This window comes from Hyla sarda, chromosome 1 (genome assembly GCF_029499605.1).
Source record: "Hyla sarda isolate aHylSar1 chromosome 1, aHylSar1.hap1, whole genome shotgun sequence".
In the NCBI taxonomy this organism is placed as follows: Eukaryota; Metazoa; Chordata; class Amphibia; order Anura; family Hylidae; genus Hyla; species Hyla sarda.
In genome coordinates, this window is record NC_079189.1 from 196,299,528 (window position 1) to 196,323,212 (window position 23,685).

Below are 23,685 nucleotides of genomic sequence, written 5' to 3' on the forward strand. Positions count from 1 at the left end.
TGGCTTATATTGTGCCGACCTTAACAACCTAACAGAAACAAAAAAATATATATATAAAACACAATAAACCTTTAAAACCAGAATCATATATTTTATTCTTGGTTATAACAAATATATTGAAAGAAAGAGTTACATGTTAAATGTCAAATATTTCCCTTTAGAAAGAAAAAATCACCCAACATAAGTCTGGAAAATGAACACACCACACCAAAGAAGCAACTAAGGTTAGTTTGTGTAAATCTGAAATGATTTGTGTTTCTCAGTCACAAGCAATTCCTTGGATATTCTTTATTTCTTTGGCATCATAAGGACTGTACGGATACTGTAAAATAAAAAATAAAGGTATGCATTAATACTTTGATATTATAGAATAAACTTAAGCAGAGAAACAAAAAGAATACTTTGAAGTACCATTTTTTTTTCTTACAATAATTATGTTTTTAAAATGTACCTGTAAAAAAAAAACAGAAAACCTTTTGACATGTCTTGGGGACATTTGAAAAGTTTTAATCAGTCAGGGTTCGAGTGTTCAGACCTTGACCAATCACTAGAATGAGTGGAATGAGAAGGTTCGATAGACTTGCACTGTGAGACTGTCTCTAAGCAGAGCTGGGAGAAAATGCACTTAACATTCTACTGATCGGGTCAAAAGTTCTGGTAGGTCCCTATGACATATGAAACATTTTTTGTAATCACAGAGTCCATTTAAGTCCTAATTTCTGTGTTGGATAACAAGTCCCACTGTATGGGCATACAGTGATACCTTGTCCATTCAGCACCCAGGCCCGGCGCTTACATGAGGCAGCTCAAGTAGCTTCCTTACGGTGCAAGTGGTGAAGGGGCAGAAAACTCTGAAACCCTAACTGCAGGTAGGGGATTCGGATGAGATGCACATCCCCCTTCCAAAGTAAAATGAGTGGTGATGCGTACGATGTACACATCACCACTCACAGTACTGTAAAGGAGAAGGAACAGCAGTTTTCCCTGCTCCTATACTTAAGAGCGGCGCAGCGCAGCACTTCCAATGCAGGCTATGATATCATCTCATCGTGCGGCTTGCTGAAGAAGTCCTGCACCGGAGCTGTGACCTTAGGAAAGAAGAGGAAAGGAAGGAAGGTGGGTTAAAGTTTTATTGTTTTTGGGGAAGGGGGCAGCATGGCTGCAATACCTTACTAATGGGAGGGGGGGGAGGCTGCAATATCAATGTAACTAATGGGGATCTGCAATACCTACCTGACTAATGTGGGTGGGGTGGGGGCTGCAATACCTCCCTAACTACTGAGGGGCTTCAATATGTATCTAAGCACTGGGTGGCTGCAATACCTATTTAAGTACACCAAATTTGGGGGAGGGGGGACACTAAAATACCCTTCGCCTGTCTAGATGAAAATCCTTGCAATGGCCCTGTCAGCATCTTCTGCATAGCACATACTTAACCCTTACCGAGCTGCAGAATTCTTGACGCACACTGACAAACTACATTTTAACAGTAGTAAATTGTAAGCTTACAGATGGAGCTACATTGTGTATCCATTGTATGTTCCTGCTGGGTGAAGACCGTAACTCTCTTCCCCATTAAGATAATGGTTTATATAGCTCTACTGCCTGTTTCCTCATTGGTGTATATCCCATTTTGGACACATATTGTAAAATGGCTGCAGATGAGAAACATTCGGAGGTGAACAGGAATGCACACAGGGCCACACTGCGCTATGAGAGAGTTCCATGTACTATAAAAGGCCTATGTTTAAAGGGGTTCTCCGTTGAAAAACAAATCAAGTGGTTCCAAAAAGTTAAATCTATTTGTAAATTAGTTCTATTTAAAAATCATAATCCTTCCAATACTTATCAGCTACAGTATGCTTTAGAGGAAGTTGTGTAGTTATTTTCTGTCTGGCCACAGTGCTCCTTGCTGACACCTCTGTCCATGTCAGGAACTATCCAGAGTAGGAGCAAATCTCCATAGCGAACCTCTTCTGCTCTGGACAGTTCCTGACATGGACAGAGGTGTCAGCAGAGAGTACTGTGGTCCAACTGGAATGAACTATACAACTTCCTCTGTAGTATACAGCCGCTGATAAGTACTGGAAGGATTAAGATTTTTTTTATAGAATTAATTTACAAATCTGTTTAACTTTCTGGAACCAGTTGACATGAAAATTTGTTTTCCATTGGAATACCACTTTAAACCTGTGCACTTTAAATCTGTGAACAGGCTTAGTTGAGCATATACTGTAGCTTAGCTGATCTGTTATGGGTGTATCTGTCAGTCTTGACTAATTCCATAAGATAACCAAATGAATTCCTAAAACAGAACTGGATAGAAATAGACTACAATACATGCTTTAACTTATAGGGATTTCCGGATAGTAAAAGTATTTGCAAGTTATTTAATTGGATCCAAATGACATACAGTCTGAAATGGTTAAATGATATTTAGAAGTGAATGTACAATTCACCCAGTTGAAGTGAAGTAAAAAAAAAGTGAATATGCAGCCCACAATAATCTCTGACAGATTTAAATCAAAGGAGACATGAACACTTAACCCCTTAAGGACCAAGCCCATTTTCACCTTAAGACCAGAGTGTTTTTTGCACATCTGACCACTGTCACTTTAAGCATTAATAACTCTGGGATGCTTTTACTTTTCATTCTGATTCCGAGAAAAATTTTTCGTGACATATTCTACTTTATGTTAGTGGTAACTTTTCGTTGTTACTTGCATCATTTCTTGGTGAAAAATTCCAAAATGTGATGAAAAAATTGAAAATTTAGCATTTTTCTAACTTTCGAAGCTCTCTGCTTATAAGGAAAATAGTCATTCCAAATAAATTATATATTAATTCACATATACAATATGTCTACTTTATATTTGCATCATAAAGTTGACATGTTTTTACTTTTGGAAGACATCAGAGGGCTTCAAAGTATAGCAGCAATTTTCCAATTTTCCACCAAATTTTCTAAATCCGAATTTTTCAGGGACCATGCCTGGACAGTCAGTGGCTGTCCGTAAATGTTGGGAGTTATTGTTTTGCAACAGCTGGATGCTCCGTTTTGGAAACACTGTCGTACGATACATTTTCATTTTTATTGGGGTGGGGGGGGACAGTGTAAGGGGGTGTATTTGTAGTGTTTTACCAATTAATTATGTGTTAGTGTAATGTAGTGTTTTTAGGGTACATTCACACAGGCGGGGGTTACGGTGAATTTTCCGCTAGGAGTTTGCCGCAGCTCAAACTTGAAGAAGGAAACTCACAGTTAACCCGCCCGTGTGAATGTACCCTGTACATCCACATGGGGGGGGGGGGGTGCGGGGCAAACCTCCAGCTGTTGCAAAACTACAACTCCCAGCATACACTGACAGACTGTGCATGCTGTAAGTTGTACTTTTGCAACAGCTGGAGACACACTGGTTGGGAAACCTTCAGTTAGGTTCTGTTACCTAACTTAGTATTTTCCAACCAGTGTGCCTCCAGCTGTTGCAAAAGTACAACTTACAGCATGCACGGTCTGTCAGTGTATGCTGTGGCCCTTCAGATCCTGCAAAACTACAACTCCCAGCATGTACTGATCACCGGAGAGCATGCTGGGAGATGTAGTTATGCAACAGCTAGACCACAACTACAACTCCCAGCATACCGAGACAGCTGTTTGCTGTTTGGGCATGCTGGGAGTTGTAGTTTTGCAGGATCTGAAGGGCCACAGTTTGAGAGACCACTGCACAGTGATCTCTAAACTGTGGCCCTCCAGTTGTTGCAAAACTACAAATCCCAGCATGCCCAGACAGCAAACTGCTGTGTGGGCATGCTGGGAGTTGTAGTTTTGCAAGATCTAGAGGGCTACAGTTTAGAGACCACTGTATAGTGGTCTCAAAACTGAAGCCCTCCAGATGTTGCTAGGCAACTACTCACCGGCTTCCATAGGATCGCCGTACCAGGGAGCCGCATCGCCGTCCTCTGCCCCCCCCCCTGCCGCCGATCGACGATGGTAAGTGGGCATCCGGCGCCGGTCACCATCGGTTCCCCCGTTCTGCCCGGACCACTGTGGGTGGGCAGAATGGAGGAACCAAACTTTAACTCCCCACCCCGATCTGCTATTAGTCGATCGCTTCTGACCGACCAATAGCAGGGATAGGAAGGGTGACACCCCTGCCACCTCACTCCTATCCCTTCAGGGGGATCGTGGGTGTCTTGGACAACCCTGATCCCCCTTATTTTCTGGGTCACCGGGTCACCGGAGACCTGTATGACACGAATCACCGCAAATCGTCGATGTGAATTCACCGGTGATTTGCAGTGATCACCGACATGGGGTGTCTCAGGATGGGGGGGTCCTGAGACCCCCCATGTCGGCGATCACCGCCGGGATGCCTGCTGGATAGATATCAGCAGTCATCCTGGTCCGGTCCCCGCCGTGCGTACAGGTACGCCCTGTGTCCTTAAGTACCAGGATGTCAGAGCATACCTGTACGCCCTATGTCCTTAAGGGGTTAAAGAATGGGACTTAAAGGGGAACTCCAGTGGAAAAAAAAAAGGTTTTCAAATCAACTGGTGCAAGAAAGTTAAACAGATTTGTACATGACTTCTATTTAAAAATCTTAACCCTTTGAGTACTTATCAGCTGCTGCATACTACATATATACCACAGAGAAATTTATGAAGTTTTCCAGCTTGACAACAGTGCTCACTGCTGACACCTCTGTCCGTGTCAGGAACTGTCCAGAGCAGGAGAGGTTTTCTATGGGGATATAATTCTAATCTGGACAGTTCCTGACACAGACAAAGGTGTCAGCAGAGAGCACTGTAGTCAGACAAAAAAGAAAGTCACAAATTTCTCTGTTTTATACAGCAGCTGATAAGTACTGGAAGGATCAGGGTTTTTTAATAGAAGTAGTTTACAAATCTGTTTAACTTTCAGGCACCAGTTGATTCGACAACAATTGTGTTCTACTTGTTTCCACTGGAGTTCCCCTTTTAAAATGAGACAAAATGGCACAGATCACTATTAGGTAGAAGCTAAGCTAAGAAAACTAAAATACTAAAGAAGTTAGTAAAGAAGAACTAAGTTTTGAATGTGATGTGGCATACATATTGAATTTTTCTTTCTAGAAAAGTATACATTCTAAGTGAACAAACTCACGTTTTTCCATTTCTCATAAGGTCAAAGCCTTCATTGATCTTCTCCAATGGCAGTCTCCAGCTCACCAGGGGATCAAGGTCAATTTTCCCAGCAAGCATGTCACTGACTATTCCAGGAAAGTCTAGAGGTGCCTTGTAATCTGCAAAACAATGTAACTGGTTTCTTATTCTAAAACAATTACATGAAAATTATAATATTTGAGCAACATCATTGGTGTTGTTAGATGTTACTTAAATTTATCATTTCTAGAACTCACCTCCCAAGAAGGCTCCTTGCACTTTGCGTCCAGTTAGCAGCCACATGACATCAAGGGAAATCCTGTCTGTGGACTTGGGAACACCAATAATGCAGGCAGATCCAAAGGAATAATTAGTGGACTGAATCATGGAGGCCTAAAGACAAATAAAGGATAAATTATTATTTTTTGTTTGCTTTTTGTAGTATACCAGTGTAAACCACAACGTGAACCCAGAATTCTTGGAAGCCTGAGTTTTGGCAGTCTTGGTAACAAATGGTGGCCAATTGGTCATTGCACAGGTATGCAGTGTGTTTATAGGGTTTGGAGCAGGATTTCTGAGTAAAATCCTGACAGGACTCCTAGGAGAGACACTAAGAGTCATTGCCCCGCCCACACAGGCTGATTGACAACCTCATCTGTGCACAATGATACAGGGAAAGCTGTCAATCACTAGATGTGGGTGGGGTAATCAGGAGTCTTCCTGGACACTTGTCAGGATTTTCTCTGCTATTTACTCATGTAAACCTTTTCCTGCTCTCAGTAACATCAACCACCCATAACTATCCTTCATCTTAATCTGGGGATCCTTTAAAGGGATTATCACATCACAAATATAATAATATAGTATTGTTGTATTGTATTACATGGCCACCATTAGATTAATGGTCACAATATGACATATTGATGGCCTTGGTCCGTCAGAGTGAGAACCATTCCTTGTTAGAGTGGAAGAACTTTTGTGACGCCCATGAACCCTAATAGGATATTTAGACTGTGATTATTATTTTATCTGAATAAAAGATGCTTCAGGGTTAACATATGAAATTATAATTCATTTACAGTACTTGGTACTACTTTACAGTAAGGAGAGATGTACCAAGAATGATATTTCTATAATTTAGGTGAATAATACTTAATAAAGTGTACCTGTCATTTCAGGTGACTTTTAAGGATAAGCTGACCTGTGTGTGTACCTGAAAAGCAGCACTAAATAACTTACATATGACATTTTTCTTTCCTCCTCTCTGCAGACTATGTATGATCACATGCTCTTCCCCTCCCATCTCCCTCCACCCCCTCCATAGACTTGTATTACGTGTCTTGCAGTCACAGGACAAAGCTGAGCTGATTTTCAGAGTGAAAGAGGTAAGCAGCAGGAGGGGTTTATGGGTATTAATAATAGGAGAACGATGCCTCTTTGTGTGATAAAATATGTCACAAAGTTGTTTTTTATATTCGCTTGTGCTATTAATCTATGCAAAATGTGTTCAAATAACAGTGACTATAAAGAGAAAGAATGTAACATTGGAAAATGTTGGATACATAGTTACATAGTTAGTATGGTTGAAAAAAGACATACGTCCATCAAGTCCAACCAGGTTGTTTGCTGAAACTTTAATGTACCGTATATACTCGAGTATAAGCCAACCCGAATATAATCCGAGGCCCCTAATTTCACCCCAAAAACCCAGGAAAAGTTATTGACTCGACTATAAGCCTAGGGTGGGAAATACATCATTCCCCCATGTCATCATCCCCCTGTCATCATCCAGACCACCGTCATTAACACCATGTCATCATCACCCATGTCATCATCACCCCGTCATCATCACCCCGTCCTCATCCCCCTCGTCATCATCACCCTGTCATCATCACCCCCATCATCTTCACCCTGTCATTTTCACCACCGTCATCATTACCCCATCATCACCACCTCGTCATCATCCCCCTCGTCATCACCCCCCTCGTCATCATCCCCCTCGTCATCATCCCCCCCCCTTCATCATCACCGCCTGTCAATCCCTTCATCAGTGGTCTTCAACCTGCGGACCTCCAGATGTTGCAAAACTACAACTCCCAGCATGCTGGGAGTTGTAGTTTTGAAACATCTGGAGGTCTGCAGGTTGAAGACCACTGCGGCCTTCGCCATCATCCAGACCCCCCCTTTAGTTTTCTACTCACCTCCCCTCGGTGGGAAGAAAGGGTGAGCTGGTCAGGGCCATCTTTGCTGCAGGGACCGTCCAGGTTAGTCGTTCCAGGCTGTCTATTTTCACCGGGAGGCCCTCTTCTCTGCTCCGGGCCGGCCCCGGCCTAGTGACGTTGCCTTGACGATGATGCACAGGGATGTTCATTCGCAGGTACGTCTGCTGCGCACAGACGTCCCTGTGCGTCGTCGTCAAGGCAACATCACTAGGCCGGGGCCGGCCCAGAGCAGAGAAGAAGGCCTCCCGGTGAAAATGGACAACCTGAAACGACTAACCCTCCCCACTGGACAGTCCCTGCAGCATAGATGGCCCGGACCAGCTCACCCTTCCTTCCCACTGAGGGGAGGTGAGTAGAAAACTAAAGGGGCTCTAAATGATGACGAAGGCCGCAGTGGTCTTCAACCTGCGGACCTCCAGATGTTTCAAAACTACAACCCTCAGCATGCCCGGACAGCCGATGGCTGTCCGGGCATGCTGGGAGTTGTGGTTTTGTAACATCTGGAGGTCCGCAGGTTGAAGACCACTGAGAAGGGATTGACAGGCAGAGAGTTCACTCGAGTATAAGCCGAGGAGGGCGTTTTCAGCACGAAAAATCGTGCTGAAAAACTTGGTTTATAATCGAGTATATACGGTATCTGTCATGGAATATAAAGTGTTTCTTACCATCACATCAACTTTGCCAATACATTCAAAGCCATAATCAGCTCCCCCATCGGTCATCTCGGTGATAACCTCATGGATGGGTTTGCTATGGTCATCTGGGTTCACACACTCAGTACATCCCAGCTCTTTAGCTTTGTTGAACTTGGTTGGATTGATGTCAACTCCAATAATTTTTGTGGCACCAGCTATTTTACAGGCCATGACTGCTGACATGCCTATTCCGCCCAGGCCAAACACTACACATGTGCTTCCTGGCTTCACCTGAAAAAAAAAAGTGTACATTCAGTTAGTCAACAGACAATGTATGACAATAATTAAATATTGGAGAATATGTAAAGTTCATTTTTACTTTCAATGCCACTTCCCAATGTATTCAGATTATCTTAGATGAACTTTGAAGAATAAGTGAAAAATGACAATTTAGTTTTAAATAAAAATCCATCCATTGCTGCATGAAATTAAAGGGGCTTATTTTTTGTCCCAAAAACAGCACCACACATGTCCTCAGTTTGGGTGGGGTATTGCAGCACAGTTATTTGAAGTAAATTGAGCCAAGTTGTAATGCAACACAGAGTTTATTGGCTGTACCTGGATTTGTGACTTGGGCTGACTGACTTGAACACTATACAGTGATCCCTCAACTTACAATGGCCTCAACATATAATATTTTTAACATACAATGGTCTTTTCTGGACCATTGTAACTTGAAACCAGACTCAACATACAATGCTACGGACAGTCCAGATCTTTGAAACGTGTAAATGGTGGGAAGAACTGACCAATCAGAATGGGCATTTTACTGGTAAACCCCTGTATTACTGAAGTGCATGCACTGACTGGCTGTCTGGTAGCGCCCCAGTACAGGGAGGTACAACATGTTCTGTACTACTCTTTACCTGTGCCAGGGATAGCTGCTCCAGGTGGGGACAGCTCCATTATACTTTTTTAGGACACTGCACTTTACAGGACCCTGAAGAAGCTCCTGTCCTCTACATAGACAGTGATTTACAGCTCCCAGCAGCTCTTTCTTACTTTTATATGTAAGGACTTGATTTATCTATATTAGTTATCTACTTATTTTTGTTTAACCCCTTAACGACGCAGGACGTATATTTACGTCCTGCGCCGGCTCCCGCGATATGAAGCGGGATCGCGCCGCGATCCCGCATCATATCGCGTCGGTCCCGGCGGTAATCAACGGCCGGGACCCGCGGCTAATACCACACATCGCCGATCGCGGCGATGTGCGGTATTAACCCTTTAGAAGCGGCGGTCAAAGCTGACCGCCGCTTCTAAAGTGAAAGTGAAAGTGACCCGGCTGCTCAGTCGGGCTGTTCGGGACCGCCGCGGTGAAATCGCGGCGTCCCGAACAGCTGATCGGACACCGGGAGGGCTCTTACCTGCCTCCCCGGTGTCCGATCGACGAATGACTGCTCCGTGCCTGAGATCCAGGCAGGAGCAGTCAAGCGCCGATAATGCTGATCACAGGCGTGTTAATGCACGCCAGTGATCAGCATAGGAGATCAGTGTGTGCAGTGTTATAGGTCCCTATGGGACCTATAACACTGCAAAAAAAATGTAAAAAAAAAGTGTTAATAAAGGTCATTTAACCCCTTCCCTAATAAAAGTTTGAATCACCCCCCTTTTCCCATAAAAAAAATAAAACAGTGTAAAAAAAATAAAAAATAAACATATGTGGTATCGCCGCGTGCGTAAATGTCCGAACTATAAAAATATATCATTAATTAAGCCGTATGGTCAATGGCGTACGCGCAAAAAAATTCCAAAGTCCAAAAAAGCGTATTTTGGTCACTTTTTATATCATTAAAAAATGAATAAAAAGTGATCAAAAAGTCAGATCAAAACAAAAATCATACCGATAAAAACTTCAGATCACGGCGCAAAAAATGAGTCCTCATACCACCCCATACGTGGAAAAATAAAAAAGTTATAGGGGTCAGAAGATGACATTTTTAAACGTATAAATTTTCCTGCATGTAGTTATGATTTTTTCCAGAAGTGCGACAAAATCAAACCTATATAAGTAGGGTATCATTTTAACCGTATGGACCTACAGAATAATGATAAGGTGTAATTTTTACCGAAATATGCACTGCGTAGAAACGAAAGCCCCCAAAAGTTACAAAATGGCGTTTTTTTTTTCGATTTTGTCGCACAATGATTTTTTTTTCCGTTTCGCCGTGCATTTTTGGGTAAAATGACTAATGTCACTGCAAAGTAGAATTGGCGACGCAAAAAATAAGCCATAATATGGATTTTTAGGTGGAAAATTGAAAGGGTTATGATTTTTAAAAGGTAAGGAGGAAAAAACGAAAGTGCAAAAACGGAAAAACCCTGAGTCCTTAAGGGGTTAATCCTCTCTTTTTCCTATTTTTGGATGACATTTTGATGGCTTCAGAACCAATTACCAGGTTTCCATAGAGTTATGATCTCAACATACAATGGTTTCAACATACAATGGTCGTCCTGGAATCAATTAATATTGTAACTTGAGAGACCACTATACAGTGTACTTGGCCAAAAGTTGTGTATTTCAGACACAAAAATAGCAGACCATTTGTATCTAATAGCACATAGCTTCTTTACATCAGCCTCACCACTTAAATTCATCGTGATGTGAACATTGAAGAAAGACTTATTCTTCCATTAGTGCAGGTGACATTTCCTTAGCATTTTGCACTGATATATAATGCTCATAGTGTACTGATGTGCTGCCTATGCCCAGTCTAGTATTATTGTTGACTTACTTTTGCTGTATTGAGAACTGTTCCAAAACCAGTAGAAAAGCCACATCCAACCAGGCACACTTGGTCGAAAGGAGCAGCTTTATCAATCCTGCAAATGGCAAATTCATCCACAACAGTATATTCGGTGAATGTGCTTGTGGACATAAAGTTGTGGATCATTTTTCCCTTGATAGAAAATCGGGTGGTTTTGTCCAACATGAGTCCAACATTTTTTCCAACACTAAAAAGCAAACATAATCAGTAAGTAAATTGCCAAATATTTAGAAATGGGGCAAATAATCAAAGGATTTAGCACCATTTTTGTTGGGGCATTTTGCACCAAATTTGGTTGAAAATTGGCACAAACTTTTATCACCACATTTTGAAAGTTTTCACTCAAATTTTGATTTGAATGCACCATGCTCACCAATCCTGAAAAAAGGGTGTGGCCTATATTTGTGCCTATTCTGCCCAAATTTATAGCTCAGTCATCACGTTTTGGCACTCAAAGATGAGGCCCTTTGGCATGTTTAATTTCTTTTAGTTTTTCAAGGTGCATTTAGGTAATTACAGAAATACTTAGTAATTGAAAATTAGTATTAATTCATTTAATGATTTTCTAAAACTTTTTCGCTTCATTTCCCTCTCTTAGCATGGGGAGTAGTTGCACTTTTGGAAGGCTGACTAATATCAGGTACAGCAACACTGCTCCCTTGCAAACTTGGGCTGCTAAAGTTTTCAAGCATCTCAGCCATGTGTAATCTTTCACTTGACCGGTCCATACTGCTACATGTCACGACCCTGTGAGGGGGAAGTCTGACCTGTTTGTGGATTATTTTACACATGATTCGAGCACTGCTTGGCAATTGCACCTAATTGTCAATACCACGGGCGCCACATTTGAAAATGTTGCCCGCATCACTTTCATGCACACACTGAAAATGCTTAAAATTTGTCTGTTTTAATTATCTCCTTCAATATACTAAGTGCTAGAAATGTAGTTCTTTACTTTGCTTATATAGCTCAAACATATTCCATAGCACTGTACGTGGATTATAATTTCCTATATCAGTCAGTACCCAGTTGAGCTCATAATCGAACTGCCCTATATTAGCCACGTACACATATACACACAAATACACACACAGATACACCACAATACACACACACACTAGACCCAATTTCATAAGAAGACCATTTTACTAATTATATTTATCGATTGTTTTATGATTCTTCATCCACTGCATAGATAATAATAGATACAATAAAATTTAAAGGATAAATAACATACTCATTCTTTTCACAGAAGTTGCTCTCTTCGTGCAGACAGGCTTTACACTTCATGCACATTGGACTGCACAAAAGGATGACATGATCTCCTAAATAAGAAGGAAGGATTCAATAGAAAGTTAAAGTAATATAGTAACAAGAATGATCTTTCTCTCATCAGGTCCATTAAGTTTACCAACGCCTTGAAAATAAATGTGTTATTATAGCCATCTCATATGCTGCAGAGATCCCCTTGTAATAATGAAAGGGATATATATATATATATATATATATATATATATATATATATAGATATAAATATATACACACACACACACACACACACACAAATAGATGAATGAAATGGCCGTTTACTTATTTACTTTGGGAAAATAGTTATGTTTCCTTTTGAGCAATGGGGGTGTTCTGGATGCAGTGCATGCTCATGACCGATCAACCCACCCCCTTTATAAACATTCATCCCTTCTTCCTCAACATGTCGGCATTATGCACCAAGCCAAGTCACGACCCCTGTTTTCCAGCTAGAGCACATGTGCCACTTACTCGCTAACTAAGATAGGCGGTCACGTGATTCCGGAATCTGCATGTAATGCTGACATGTTCAGGAAGAAGGGATGAATATTTATGACTGGAGCTGGTTGATCGGGCAAGGGCAGGCAGCAGAATTACTGCTGACATTGCATCTAGAACACAATTGTTCAAAAAGACTACCGTAATTTGCATATTTTGATTTAAAGCGCTTCTTCTTAGAATCAGGCCACCTGCTCTATTAAACTGTATAATTAGTTTAGTTTGGGTGATCCTGCTGTCAGTTTCCCTTCCATTAGCCATAAAGCTGATCTTGCTGTCTATATACCCATCTTATCAATTAAATCATTGCTATATACAGTACAACTGCATTTGTAGGATGATAGAATTAAAGAAATTCTTTGCATTGATTTTAGGATAATCATATTACATTACCTGGCTGAACTTTGAATACACCTTCCCCAACACTCTCAACAACTCCAGCGCCTTCATGTCCCAAAACAACAGGGAAATTTAAACTGGCCATTCCACCTCCCAGGGCATGGTCATCAGTGTGGCAAATTCCACTAGCACACACCTGTAATATAAACATTTTTGGGGAGATTCATTAAAACTTGTGCAGAGGAAAAGTTGCCCAGTTGCCCATAGCAACCAATCAGATCGCTTCTTTCATTTTTAAAAAGGCCTCTGAAAAATTAAAGAAGCGATCTGATTGGTTGCTATGGGCAACTGGACAACTTTTCCTCAGCACAGCTCTTGATGAATCTCCCCCATAGTGTTGCAAAATGGAGACATAGGCTGCTTTTGAACATAGAATAAAAATAAAGAACAATGGGGCAGATTTATCAAACTTGTGCAGAGGAAAATGTGACCAGTTGCCCATAGCAACCAATCAGATTGCTTCTTTTATTTTTAAAAGGGCCTCTGAAAAATGAAAGGAGTGATCTGATTGGTTGCTATGGGCAACTGGTCAATTTTTTTCTCTACATAGATTTTGATAAATCTCCCCCATATGATTGGCAGTTTACACCAGGTATAAAGCTGTAAAACTGCATCTAGATAAGGATTATATAAGGGTATGTTGTATAACGGTAAGAAGTAGCAATATTTCTGGCTATATTATAATATGTGTATGGCGTTTTTACAGTTTACCAGGCTTCCCTTTTAATTTTCAGCTGTGCTTAAAATAATGGGCGGAAACTAGCAGCTATGATGTTTCCCAGACTCTATAAACTTCAAAAATACAGAAAAAATAAGGTTACCTTCACACGAATTTCATGAGCCTTGGGTGGAGCAACTTCAATTTCTTCAACAACAAATGGCTTTTTGAAGTCATAGGCGACTGCAGCCCTGCATTTGATGACCTGCATTTGGTAGGGGAAAATGTTTTTAAGCTAGAATTACTCCAACATCATTTATAAAGAAAACCCACATCAGTACTAACTTTCAATGTATTACATATTCACAGGAGAGCATTAACATATATGACAAAACTGCTGTCCTATTTTATGTTCTTTTTCTGCATAACTTGAATGTGTATATATATATATATATATATATATATATATATAGCCAAAACAAAAGAGGGAGCCGGCACTGTAAAACTCCAAACCGTCTAAAAGTACAATCCAAGAAAGGAAGCGGCACTCCAAATTGCAAAAAAGCGGTGTGTTTATTCACCCGTTAAGTCAGTGCGACGTTTCAGCCTCACAATGAGGCCTTTATCAATGAGGCCTTTCTCATGAGGCTTGAGAAAGGCCTCATTCTGAGGCTGAAATGTAATGGGTGAATAAACACACCTCTTTTTTGCAATTTGGAGTGCTGCTTCCTTTCTTGGATTTTATATATATATATATATATATATATATATATATATATATATATACTCTGGACTCTCTGACTAGTGCCATTGCCGATGCTTTCACATTAAATAGGTGGCGCTTTGTTAAAGAAACCAAACAAAACACTTTTTTAGTTGGCACAACTATCTATCTGTATCATGTTATGATTAAGGGTCCATCGACCTGAAATGCGTTAGCCTTGGGGGTCTCTTTCCTGTGCATTTTTATTTACTGTATGTCTGTGTGCTTATCTGTCTCCATTGTTTTGGATTTTTTAATGGATCACAAATGAGATGAAGACCTTTTAAATCTGCTAGAGTGCTTACACAACAGAAGTATCTGTAGCATTTATGAGAATATTACCTGTGGGTGCAAGACAGTAAAACATGTATAGTGTAGAGTCCAGATAGACACCCATTGCAGCTTGTCTGTATAAAACAAATGCTAGCCTACCATTTACTGATCAGTTGTGTAACACTTCCTATTGCTGTGTATAACACATATTACTATCAAAAACTTTGTAGAATTATAAACATGAAGGGGGAGATTTATCAAAACCTGTGCAGAGGAAAAGTTGACTAGTTGCCCATAGCAACCAATCAGAGTCCTTCTTTCATTTTTAAAAGAGCCTCTCAAAAATGAAAGAGGCGATCTGATTGGTTGCTATGGGTAACTAAGCAACTTTTCCTCTACACAGGTTTTGATATATCTCCCCCGATATGTTCCCCCATCATATATGTAACTGTTAGATTTTACTAGGGCAGTAAGCAAACCTTAACCGATTGCTGTCTAGGATGAGGTGGCTCGTCCTGAGATAACAACCAATGTATGGTGCAGGCTACCGACTCAAGCCCACGCCATACCAGCCGGTCCCCAGCTGATTCATGTAGCTGGGGGCCGCTGCTAATAGCCGACACGCAGCGATCACTGCGGCCGGCTATTAACCCTTTAGATTGCCGCTGTCAAAGCTGACAGCGGCGTCTAAAGGCATCAGTAGTAAGGAGATTACATGAGGAGGATGTTTGTTACAGTGTGTCACCCCAGTAGTAAGCTAATTACATAAGGAGGAGGCTTGTTACAGTGTGTCATCTCAGTAGTAAGGTGATTACATGAGGAGGGGCTTGTTGCAATGTGTCACCTCAGTAGTAAAGAGATTACATGAGGAGGGGGATTGTTACAATGTGTCACCTCAGTAGTAAGTTGATTTCATGAGGAGGAGGTTTGTTACAGTGTGTCATCCCATTAGTAAACTAACTACATGAGAAGGGGGCTTGTTACAGTGTGTCACACCAGTAATAAGATTACATGGGGAGGAGTTTTTTTTTTTTTTTAAATGTGTCATCCCAGTAGTAAGGTGGGGCATGTCAGAGGGTGGGCAAATGGGCGGAGTCAAGGGGGGGCCACAAAATTAGCTTTTGTCTAGGGTGGCAGAAATCCTTGCACCAGCCCTAGAGGTGGGTCATGGCTGCGAACAGTGGTTGCAACAGAGACCATGCATTGTCAGAAAGATGTAAGGTAAATACAGCCTTTTTATTTATTTATTTATTCATTATTATTATTATTCTTTTTATTAAGCACAGCCTGACTATTTGTGGAGGTAAAATATAAAGCTGGGAACCTCTTTAAATGTATTAAGATATCAGACTTTAGACAGCTTTTGTATTCCTTGCATGTTTATGTACTGTTACAATTCTTTATATGCTGTACTATATAACAGGAAATTAAGGTAGTCATTATCCAAAATGGACAAAGAGGAAAAGACTAATCTCTAGGCTACTTAAGCACATGTAAAGATTTCTTCATGCAACCCACTTACTTCTAGATATGCCCTGTATACTAACGTTATCCTTGTTTAACCTCTAGTAGCAACACTGTGCCTGACAAATACATTCATAACAAAGTAAAAGCTTTCCTGCCCCTCCCTTTTCTCCAGCTTTTGTGTTTATGTCCACATGTAATAGTAGGCTGGAATTCTCACTACACAAGGTTTCTTGGATAAGTGGTGCGTATTTATATGTTCCATTTGATGCGGAAAAAATGTATTTTTAGTTTATTGACATCTTTCACAATCTTCTTTGTCTAAGTGACTGACCAGAACTCAGAAAACCTTAGAAAACTGGCACTTTATGTTAAAGTAATAATATTATTATTATTGCTAATACTACTCTAAATATTATGAGCAGGAAAGCGCATCTCCACTTTCGCAGCTACAGTACCGGATGCACATTTAGTACTGAAGTTTTGGAAATGTGACATCTCCCACTATGTTAGTTGTCATTTGAGGTAACATCACAGTAAAATATTGCTATAGTATTATTGTATTCACATGTACAGTATCCTGTGCAGATTTGATTTTGATTTGATGTGCAGGATTTGAAGCTGTGTTCAGTCATTTAGTTTACATTGAAATCTGCAGCATAAAATCTGCATTAAAGGGGTACTCCGCCCTTAGAGATCATATCCAAATGATAGGGGATAAGATGTCCGATCGCAGGGGTCCCGGCACAATCTCGGCTGCGGCACCCCAGACACCCAGTGCTTGGCGCAAACTTCACTCCGTGCCGGATGACTGGTGATGCGGGGTGAAGGCTCATGACATCACGGCCGTACCCCGCTCGTGACGTCACAGTCACGCCTCCTCAATGCATGTTTATGGGAGGGGGCGTGACAGCCATCACACCCCTCCCATAGAATTGCATTGAGGGGGCGTAGTCGTGACGTCAAGAGCGGGGTACGGCCGTGATGTCATGAGCCTCCGCCCCTTATTGGATAGGGGATAAGATGTCTAGGGGCAGAGTACCCCTTTAAATATGTGCAGGATAATGTTCTGTTCTGAAATTGTGCTTAGAAAATGCTGGCAATGGGATTCTGCTGCACAGTGCACAGTGCAGAGTTTTCTAGGTGGACTTTCCGTCCGCCTGGAAAATCTGCTTCAAAAATCGTGTTGGAACATTGAACTCTGCTCCACAGAGATTGCCATCTATGGGGATGGCAGTGTCTGTGTGGTCCTAGCACCGACTGATTCAGTCAGTGTTGGCCGCACTTGGAATCTCCGGCTGGATTTTATCAGATGGTAAATTCTGAATTGTGAACCCAGCCTTACTGGCCATGGTGGTGTATCACCTGAACTAGAGATTGGCTAAGCCAGCAATCCCTTGTGCTGACATCAAGAAGTGCTGAACAGTTGGACCAGTCTCTATCAGAACGGTGGCAGCAGGAAAGATGAATATAGGGGTCATTTATCATTGCATTAACCCCTTAACGACCATAGACGTAAATGTATCATCCAGCATAGCGGCCGGAGGTCCCCTCACCTGGCTCCGGCCATCTCCCGGGGTCTTCTGCTCTGGTCTGTGATCGAGCAGCCAGAGCAGAAGATGACCGATAAGGCTGGGTTCACATATTTCAGTCGTCGAGCACAGTTTCCCTCCGGCGTGCACTGGAGGGAAACTGATGCTAGAACTGATCCCATTCATTTGAATGGGACAGTTCACAATCATCCAGCGTCTCAATTTTGACGCTGGATGGTTGGACATGCCATTGCCCAGAAACAATGGATGCCGCATGCCATACAACTGATGACAAGTTGTCATCAGTTGTGGCATCAGTTGCGTCGAGATTTAGGCGGAGTTCACCTATGCCGGATGCCGGACATATGTGAACCCAGCCTAATACTGATCAGTGCTGTGTCCTATACATAGCACTGAACAGTATTAGCAATCAAAGGATTACTATAGATAGTCCCCTATGGGGACATAAAAAGTGTAAAATAAAAGTTGAAAAATGGAAAAATAATGGAAAATCCCCTCCCCCAATAAAAATGAAAATTGTCAGTTGTTCACATTTTACCCCCAAAAAGCGTACATTTTTTTAAATAAACATATTTGGTATCACCGCGTGCGTAAATGTCCATACTATCAAAATATAATGTTAATTATCCCATTCAGTGAATGACGTAAACGTAAAAAATTTGAAAAGTCCAAAAATGCTGCTTTTTTGTCACATTTTATAAAAAAATTAATAACAAATGATCTAAAAGTTTTGTATATGCAAATGTGGTATCGATAAAAAGTACAGATAACGTTGTAAAAAATGAGCCCTCATACCGCCCTATATATGGAAAAATCTAAAAGTTATAGGTGGTCAAAATAGGGCGTTTTAGATTACTGATTTTATGCAAAAAGTTTTAGATTTTTTTTAAGCTGTACAAAAATATAAAAGTATCTAGAAATGGGTATCATTTTAATCGTATTGACCCACAGAATAAAGAACACATGTCATTTTTACCGTAAGTGTATAGTGTGAAAATAAAACCCTCCAAAATGCGCAAAATTGGGGTTTTCATAAAAATTTCCTCCCTAAAAATATTTTTGGGGGTTTGCCGCACATTTTATGGTAAAATGAGCAGCGTCATTACAAAGGACAATTGGTCACACAAAAAACAAGCCCTTATATGGGTATGTAGATGGAAATATAAAGGAGTTATGGATTTTAGAAGGTGAGGAGGAAAAAATCAAAACGCAAAAATAAAATTGGCCTGGTCCTTAAAGGGGTACTCCGCCCCTAGACATCTTATCCCCTATCCAAAGGATAGGGGATAAGATGTCAGATCGCCGCGGTCCCGCTGCTGGGGACCCCCGGGATCCCCGCTGCGGCACTGCGCTATCATTACAGCACAGAGCGAGTTCGCTCTGTGCGTAATGACGGGCGATATGGGGGACGGAGCAGCGTGACGTCATGGCGCCGCCACTCGTGACATCATGGCCCATCCCCTTAATGCAAGTCTATGGCAGGGAGCGTGACGACCGCCACGCCCCCTCCCATAGACTTGTATTGAAAGGGGCGGGCCGTGACATCACGAGGGGCGGAGCCGTGACGTAACGATGCTCCGGCCCCTGTACCGCCCATCATTACGTGCAGAGCGAACTCGCTCTGTGCTGTAATGATAGCGCGGTGCCGCAGCGAGGACCTTGGGGCTCCCCAGCAGTGGGACCACGGCGATCTGACATCTTTTCCCCTATCCTTTGGATAGGGGATAAGATGTCTAGGGGCGGAATACCCCTTTAAGGTGAAAATGGGCTTGGTCCTTAAGGGGTTAAGAGCTGTTTTGTTCTCCATATTTGTTGCAGTTTGGGCGCAGTGGAGGTATTTTGTGCCTTTTTTGTGCCTTTTCAAAACAGACATTCTTCACAATGTTGTCTTGCAGTACACCATTCATCCTTTTCTCCATGCTCTGGTCACGTATTTATTAACTGCTACTTTAGTAAAAAATTGCTAATTTTTGCGTAAATTGCAAATTCGAGGAGCAAATGTTCACCATCAAAAAGGAGATGCACAATAGTCCATGCAACGGAGTATTCTATGACCAATCTAGTCTATCCAGTAATTTACATCTGGTATTGATTTAAAAAAAAATATATATATATATATATAATAATAATAATATATATATATATATATATATATATATATATATATATATATATATCTTTTGTAGATGGGTCAGCTATGCTTTCCAGTAAAGCTGATGCAAAGATATATAATTTGTCATATATTTGAAAATTCATTTTCTTTGGCAGTGTTTCCCAACAGGGTGCCTCCAGCTGTTGCAAAACGACAACTCCCAGCATGCCTGGAAATTATGGTTGGAAAACCCTGGTCTATGGGCACATAAAAAACATCTCAATAACAACTGAATTGTCTGGTGTCTGTTGCTAAAGAGCTACACTTTATGGGTTAAAAACAAGGTCATGTTTTAGTTGCCATAGAAAAGTCAATAAATACCTCTTGAAAAAAATGCCTGGTTAGTTGAATATATTGAAATATATTCACTGACTAGAGCAATTAATAAATATAAAAAGACAATTCGGAGTACAAAGTCTATTAGAAACTATAGGGGATAGGGGATAAGATGCCTGATCTCGGGGGTCCCGCCGCTGGGGACGCAGCTGTCACGCCCCCTCCCATAGGCTTGCATTGAGGGGGCAGAGCATCCAGCCCCGTGATCGCCAGTAATCAGACCCGGAGCAAACATGCTCCGGGGACTGATTGCAATGGGGTGCCGCGTGCAAGATCGCGGGGGTCCCCAGTGGCGGGACCCCCGCGATCAGGCATCTTGTCCCCTATCCTCTGAATAGTGGATAAGATGTCTTAGCGCCGGAGTACCCCTTTAATTTGTTTTACAACACAATCACTGATCTGTACTCTGCTTCCTCATTGATAGTATACTGAGGTAATAAGCAGAGACAGTAAAGCATAGAAGTTTAGGTCATAAAATAAATAATATAAATACAACCTCCATACAAGTGAGCTGGAGCCATCTTGGATACGTACTGGAACTTGTATGGGAATTGTATTTATATTTATGACCTAAACTTCCATGCTTTACTGCCTCTGCTTATTACCTCAGTATACTATCAATGAGGAAGCAGAGTACAGATCAGTGATTGTGTTGTAAAACAAATTAAAGCGAATACTTTATAGTATACCCATATATACTGGATATTATATTCTAATGCTATAAAATCCCCCGAGGACGTCCCCTAGGTGCACGTTTTTGCACAGGTGGACAGAAACGTACGTTGGGAATGGAATAGGTAATATTGCAGTATAATTGAATCACAATACTGCAGGGTATACGGATATCAATAGGTATCTGCATGAGATATCATTACATTTATATATACAGTTTATAACAGCACCTAGCTAAAATTGATCTGCATGATCCTATGCAAAGCGAGGTAAAATGAACCAGTTATAGTTTGCACCAGATTTTAATGTTTATCAATAAATATAAGTTTTAGGCACTCTTCTTTTCCATTTTTCGAACCTAGTCAAAACACAGCGGGCACAATTCTCTCTGACATCATCCAGGCTGTATGGTTGATTATCAATAAACATGCATGTCAATCCATATACAGGAACTAGGACCCTCTGGCTGTATGAGCTATGAGACATCAGTACAGAGGTAAATTCGGGGGGGGGGGGGGGGGTGTATCAGCTATAATAAAGACAACTTGCTCAGTGACTGGATTCAATCATTCAAGTAACATTTTTTCCTATAGTATAATAGAAAATACATATGTTTTGCCTGTGATACAAGATATGGTGTTAATGCTTTCTTGTTATAACTGGATATTAGTGTTGAGCGGCATAGGCCATATTCCACTTCGTGATATTTCGTGAATATATGGACGAATATTCGTCATATATTCGCTAAATTCGCATATTCGTAATATTCGCGTTTTATTTTCGCATATGTGGAAATTTGCATAAAGCAAAAATTTACATAAGCGAAAATTTGCATATGTGAAACTTAGCATATGCAAATTTTTGCATATGCGAAAATTCATACGCCAGTCTCACACAGTATTATTAGAGCCTTCTTTACACCACACAAGCTGGAAGCAGAGAGGGATGATCACTGTGATGTGTACTGTGAAAAAAAAAATAACGAATATTCGTAATTGCGAATATATAGCGCATTGCGAATATTCACGAGCAACACTACTGGATATAGATACTTAAAACTATATACAGTACAATAAAACTATTCCATGTTATTTTTCATGCACCCATGTGTTTAGTTAGTAGGATATGTAAACTAAGTTCTATAAGAAAGTGATTTGCCTTCCAGTTTTCCCCTCTTTGCTTTTATGCAAGTTGTCCATCTGATATTACTACCACGTTTAGGTACAAACTATATCTTCTTATAGGAAAAGACCAGAACAAAAGTTCTCTACAGTGAAACCTTCTTCTGGTCCTGGAGGAGAGGTCCTCTAATAGGACAAGGCTATTGCTACACATAGGACATAAGGGAATAAAAGCTAGATTAAAGGTGGTCTTCTCAAGAGGTGGTCTTACAGTAGATGGGAAATAACACAACTGAATATGAGCCGTGCAGTTCTATACATTTCTATGCATCAATAAAATCTGCTTTAACTTGAAGATTTTAGCTTGACTGTTATGTGTTGCATTTGCAATATCTGTTTGGCTAAAGCAAACATCTATTTATAACACACAGAACAAGGTTATTATTAAAACTGTACAAAACATCATACAAAATGTCCTCGTATGACCTAGCAGTTTACTGAAATGTGAGTTTTCTAGTGAATTTAGGATAAAGTCATGAATATGTAAACCGTGGCTTCTTTCTGTCTTTGTTTGTGGGAATTTTGTGTATTGTTCATCATTTGAGTGTTTTTTCTTGTAAATCTGTTTGTTTACGAAAATGTATCTGTAATAATAAAGAATAATAACTTATAATAGATAAACATGAAAATGTCTAAAGGCTTTTAACAGATATTCACCAGGAACAGTTTTGCAGCCATTACTATATATTATACTGTATTATATCATTTGTATCCAGATACATGATAAGTACTTACCTTCCCTGCAGTTGACATCTCTGCACAGGTAGAAAGTCCTGAGATAGAAGGAGAATAGGTTTTTGGGTTTTATCTGCCAGACAAAACGTTTCTGCATTGAGACTCTGCACAGCCACAGTTTATATAGAGGACTGCACCTAAATTTGAATCCACCCATTAAAGTGCCCTTTCTTGGCACCAGATATACAAGCCTCCTCGGTAATCCAGAAGACAATTTTCCCCAGGTGTGCCCGTCCACACAAATACTTGCTGATCATTACCTTTTATTTCCAGCTCTACTCCAATTTTAGCAAAGTCATCCTGCATAAAGTGCCACTTGAGGACAACGAGGACTGTCCTGCAGACTATACACTTAGCTAGTCAAAGTTATAACTAAAAAGCCAACGCTCCATAGTGGAAACATTGTGATAAGATGAATTCTACCAGGTTTGACATGTGTACACGATACGCCTGCTGCTGTCAGCTTTTAATCTCACCTAGTTATTCTAACTTGCTTTACTTTCCGAGAGTCCGATAAAACACGGTCTTAAGGAATATTTATTTGCATTCACTACTCATTGGGGGAGATTTATCAAAACCTGTGCAGAGGAAAAGTTGGCCAGTTGCCCATAGCAACCAGATCGCTTCTTTCGTTTTTCAGAGGCCCTTTTAAAAATGTAAGAACTGATCTGATTGGTTGCTATGGGCAACTAGGCAGCTTTTCTTCTGCGCAGATTTTGATAAATCTCCCCCATTATCTCTAGACCTTAGAGACATTTTTCAGTACTATACAGAAGTTTGCCAAACAGTAGCCCTCATTTACTAGGAGTGGACTGAAGTTTTCTTTGGGGGTATTTTTCCCACAGTATTTACCGTATTTTTCG

At 40.8% G+C, this 23,685-nt stretch overlaps 1 protein-coding gene and 1 long non-coding RNA gene across 6 annotated transcripts; one reads left to right on the plus strand and one right to left on the minus strand.

The window, feature by feature from the left end:
* Nucleotides 1-66: 66 nt before the first annotated feature.
* Nucleotides 67-22,925, minus strand: LOC130362352 (alcohol dehydrogenase 1-like). 5 transcript variants are annotated; one of them, XM_056566692.1, is made up of 9 exons: nucleotides 22,823-22,925; nucleotides 13,857-13,958; nucleotides 13,030-13,171; nucleotides 12,068-12,155; nucleotides 10,798-11,017; nucleotides 8,030-8,290; nucleotides 5,400-5,535; nucleotides 5,144-5,282; nucleotides 67-322 (listed from the first exon to the last, which is right to left on the minus strand). In XM_056566692.1, the coding sequence occupies exons 1-9, from the start codon at nucleotides 22,838-22,840 to the stop codon at nucleotides 289-291; spliced, it is 1,140 nt and encodes a 379-aa protein (XP_056422667.1). In that variant the 5' UTR covers nucleotides 22,841-22,925; the 3' UTR covers nucleotides 67-288. The 5 variants fall into 5 exon arrangements, with proteins under 5 accessions (XP_056422667.1, XP_056422698.1, XP_056422659.1 ...); XM_056566723.1 differs by lacking the exon at nucleotides 22,823-22,925 and adding an exon at nucleotides 15,624-15,642; XM_056566684.1 differs by lacking the exon at nucleotides 22,823-22,925 and adding an exon at nucleotides 15,495-15,548.
* Nucleotides 5,583-11,649, plus strand: LOC130362389 (uncharacterized). The gene is made up of 3 exons (XR_008891397.1): nucleotides 5,583-5,680; nucleotides 6,413-6,527; nucleotides 11,429-11,649. It is a non-coding gene; the product is annotated as an uncharacterized LOC130362389 (long non-coding RNA).
* Nucleotides 22,926-23,685: the final 760 nt, after the last annotated feature.

Excerpts from the sequence above, each read along its gene's own strand:
- LOC130362352 (XM_056566684.1), bottom strand. The coding sequence starts at position 15,524 with ATGACACACTGTAACAAGCCTCCTCCTTAT. Across the intron at positions 11,018-12,067 it reads AACTTCTGTGAAAAGAATGA|TGTTGGAAAAAATGTTGGAC; the intron begins GTATGTTATTTA and ends TTTGCTTTTTAG. Across the intron at positions 5,283-5,399 it reads GCAAGGAGCCTTCTTGGGAG|ATTACAAGGCACCTCTAGAC; the intron begins GTGAGTTCTAGA and ends ATTGTTTTGCAG.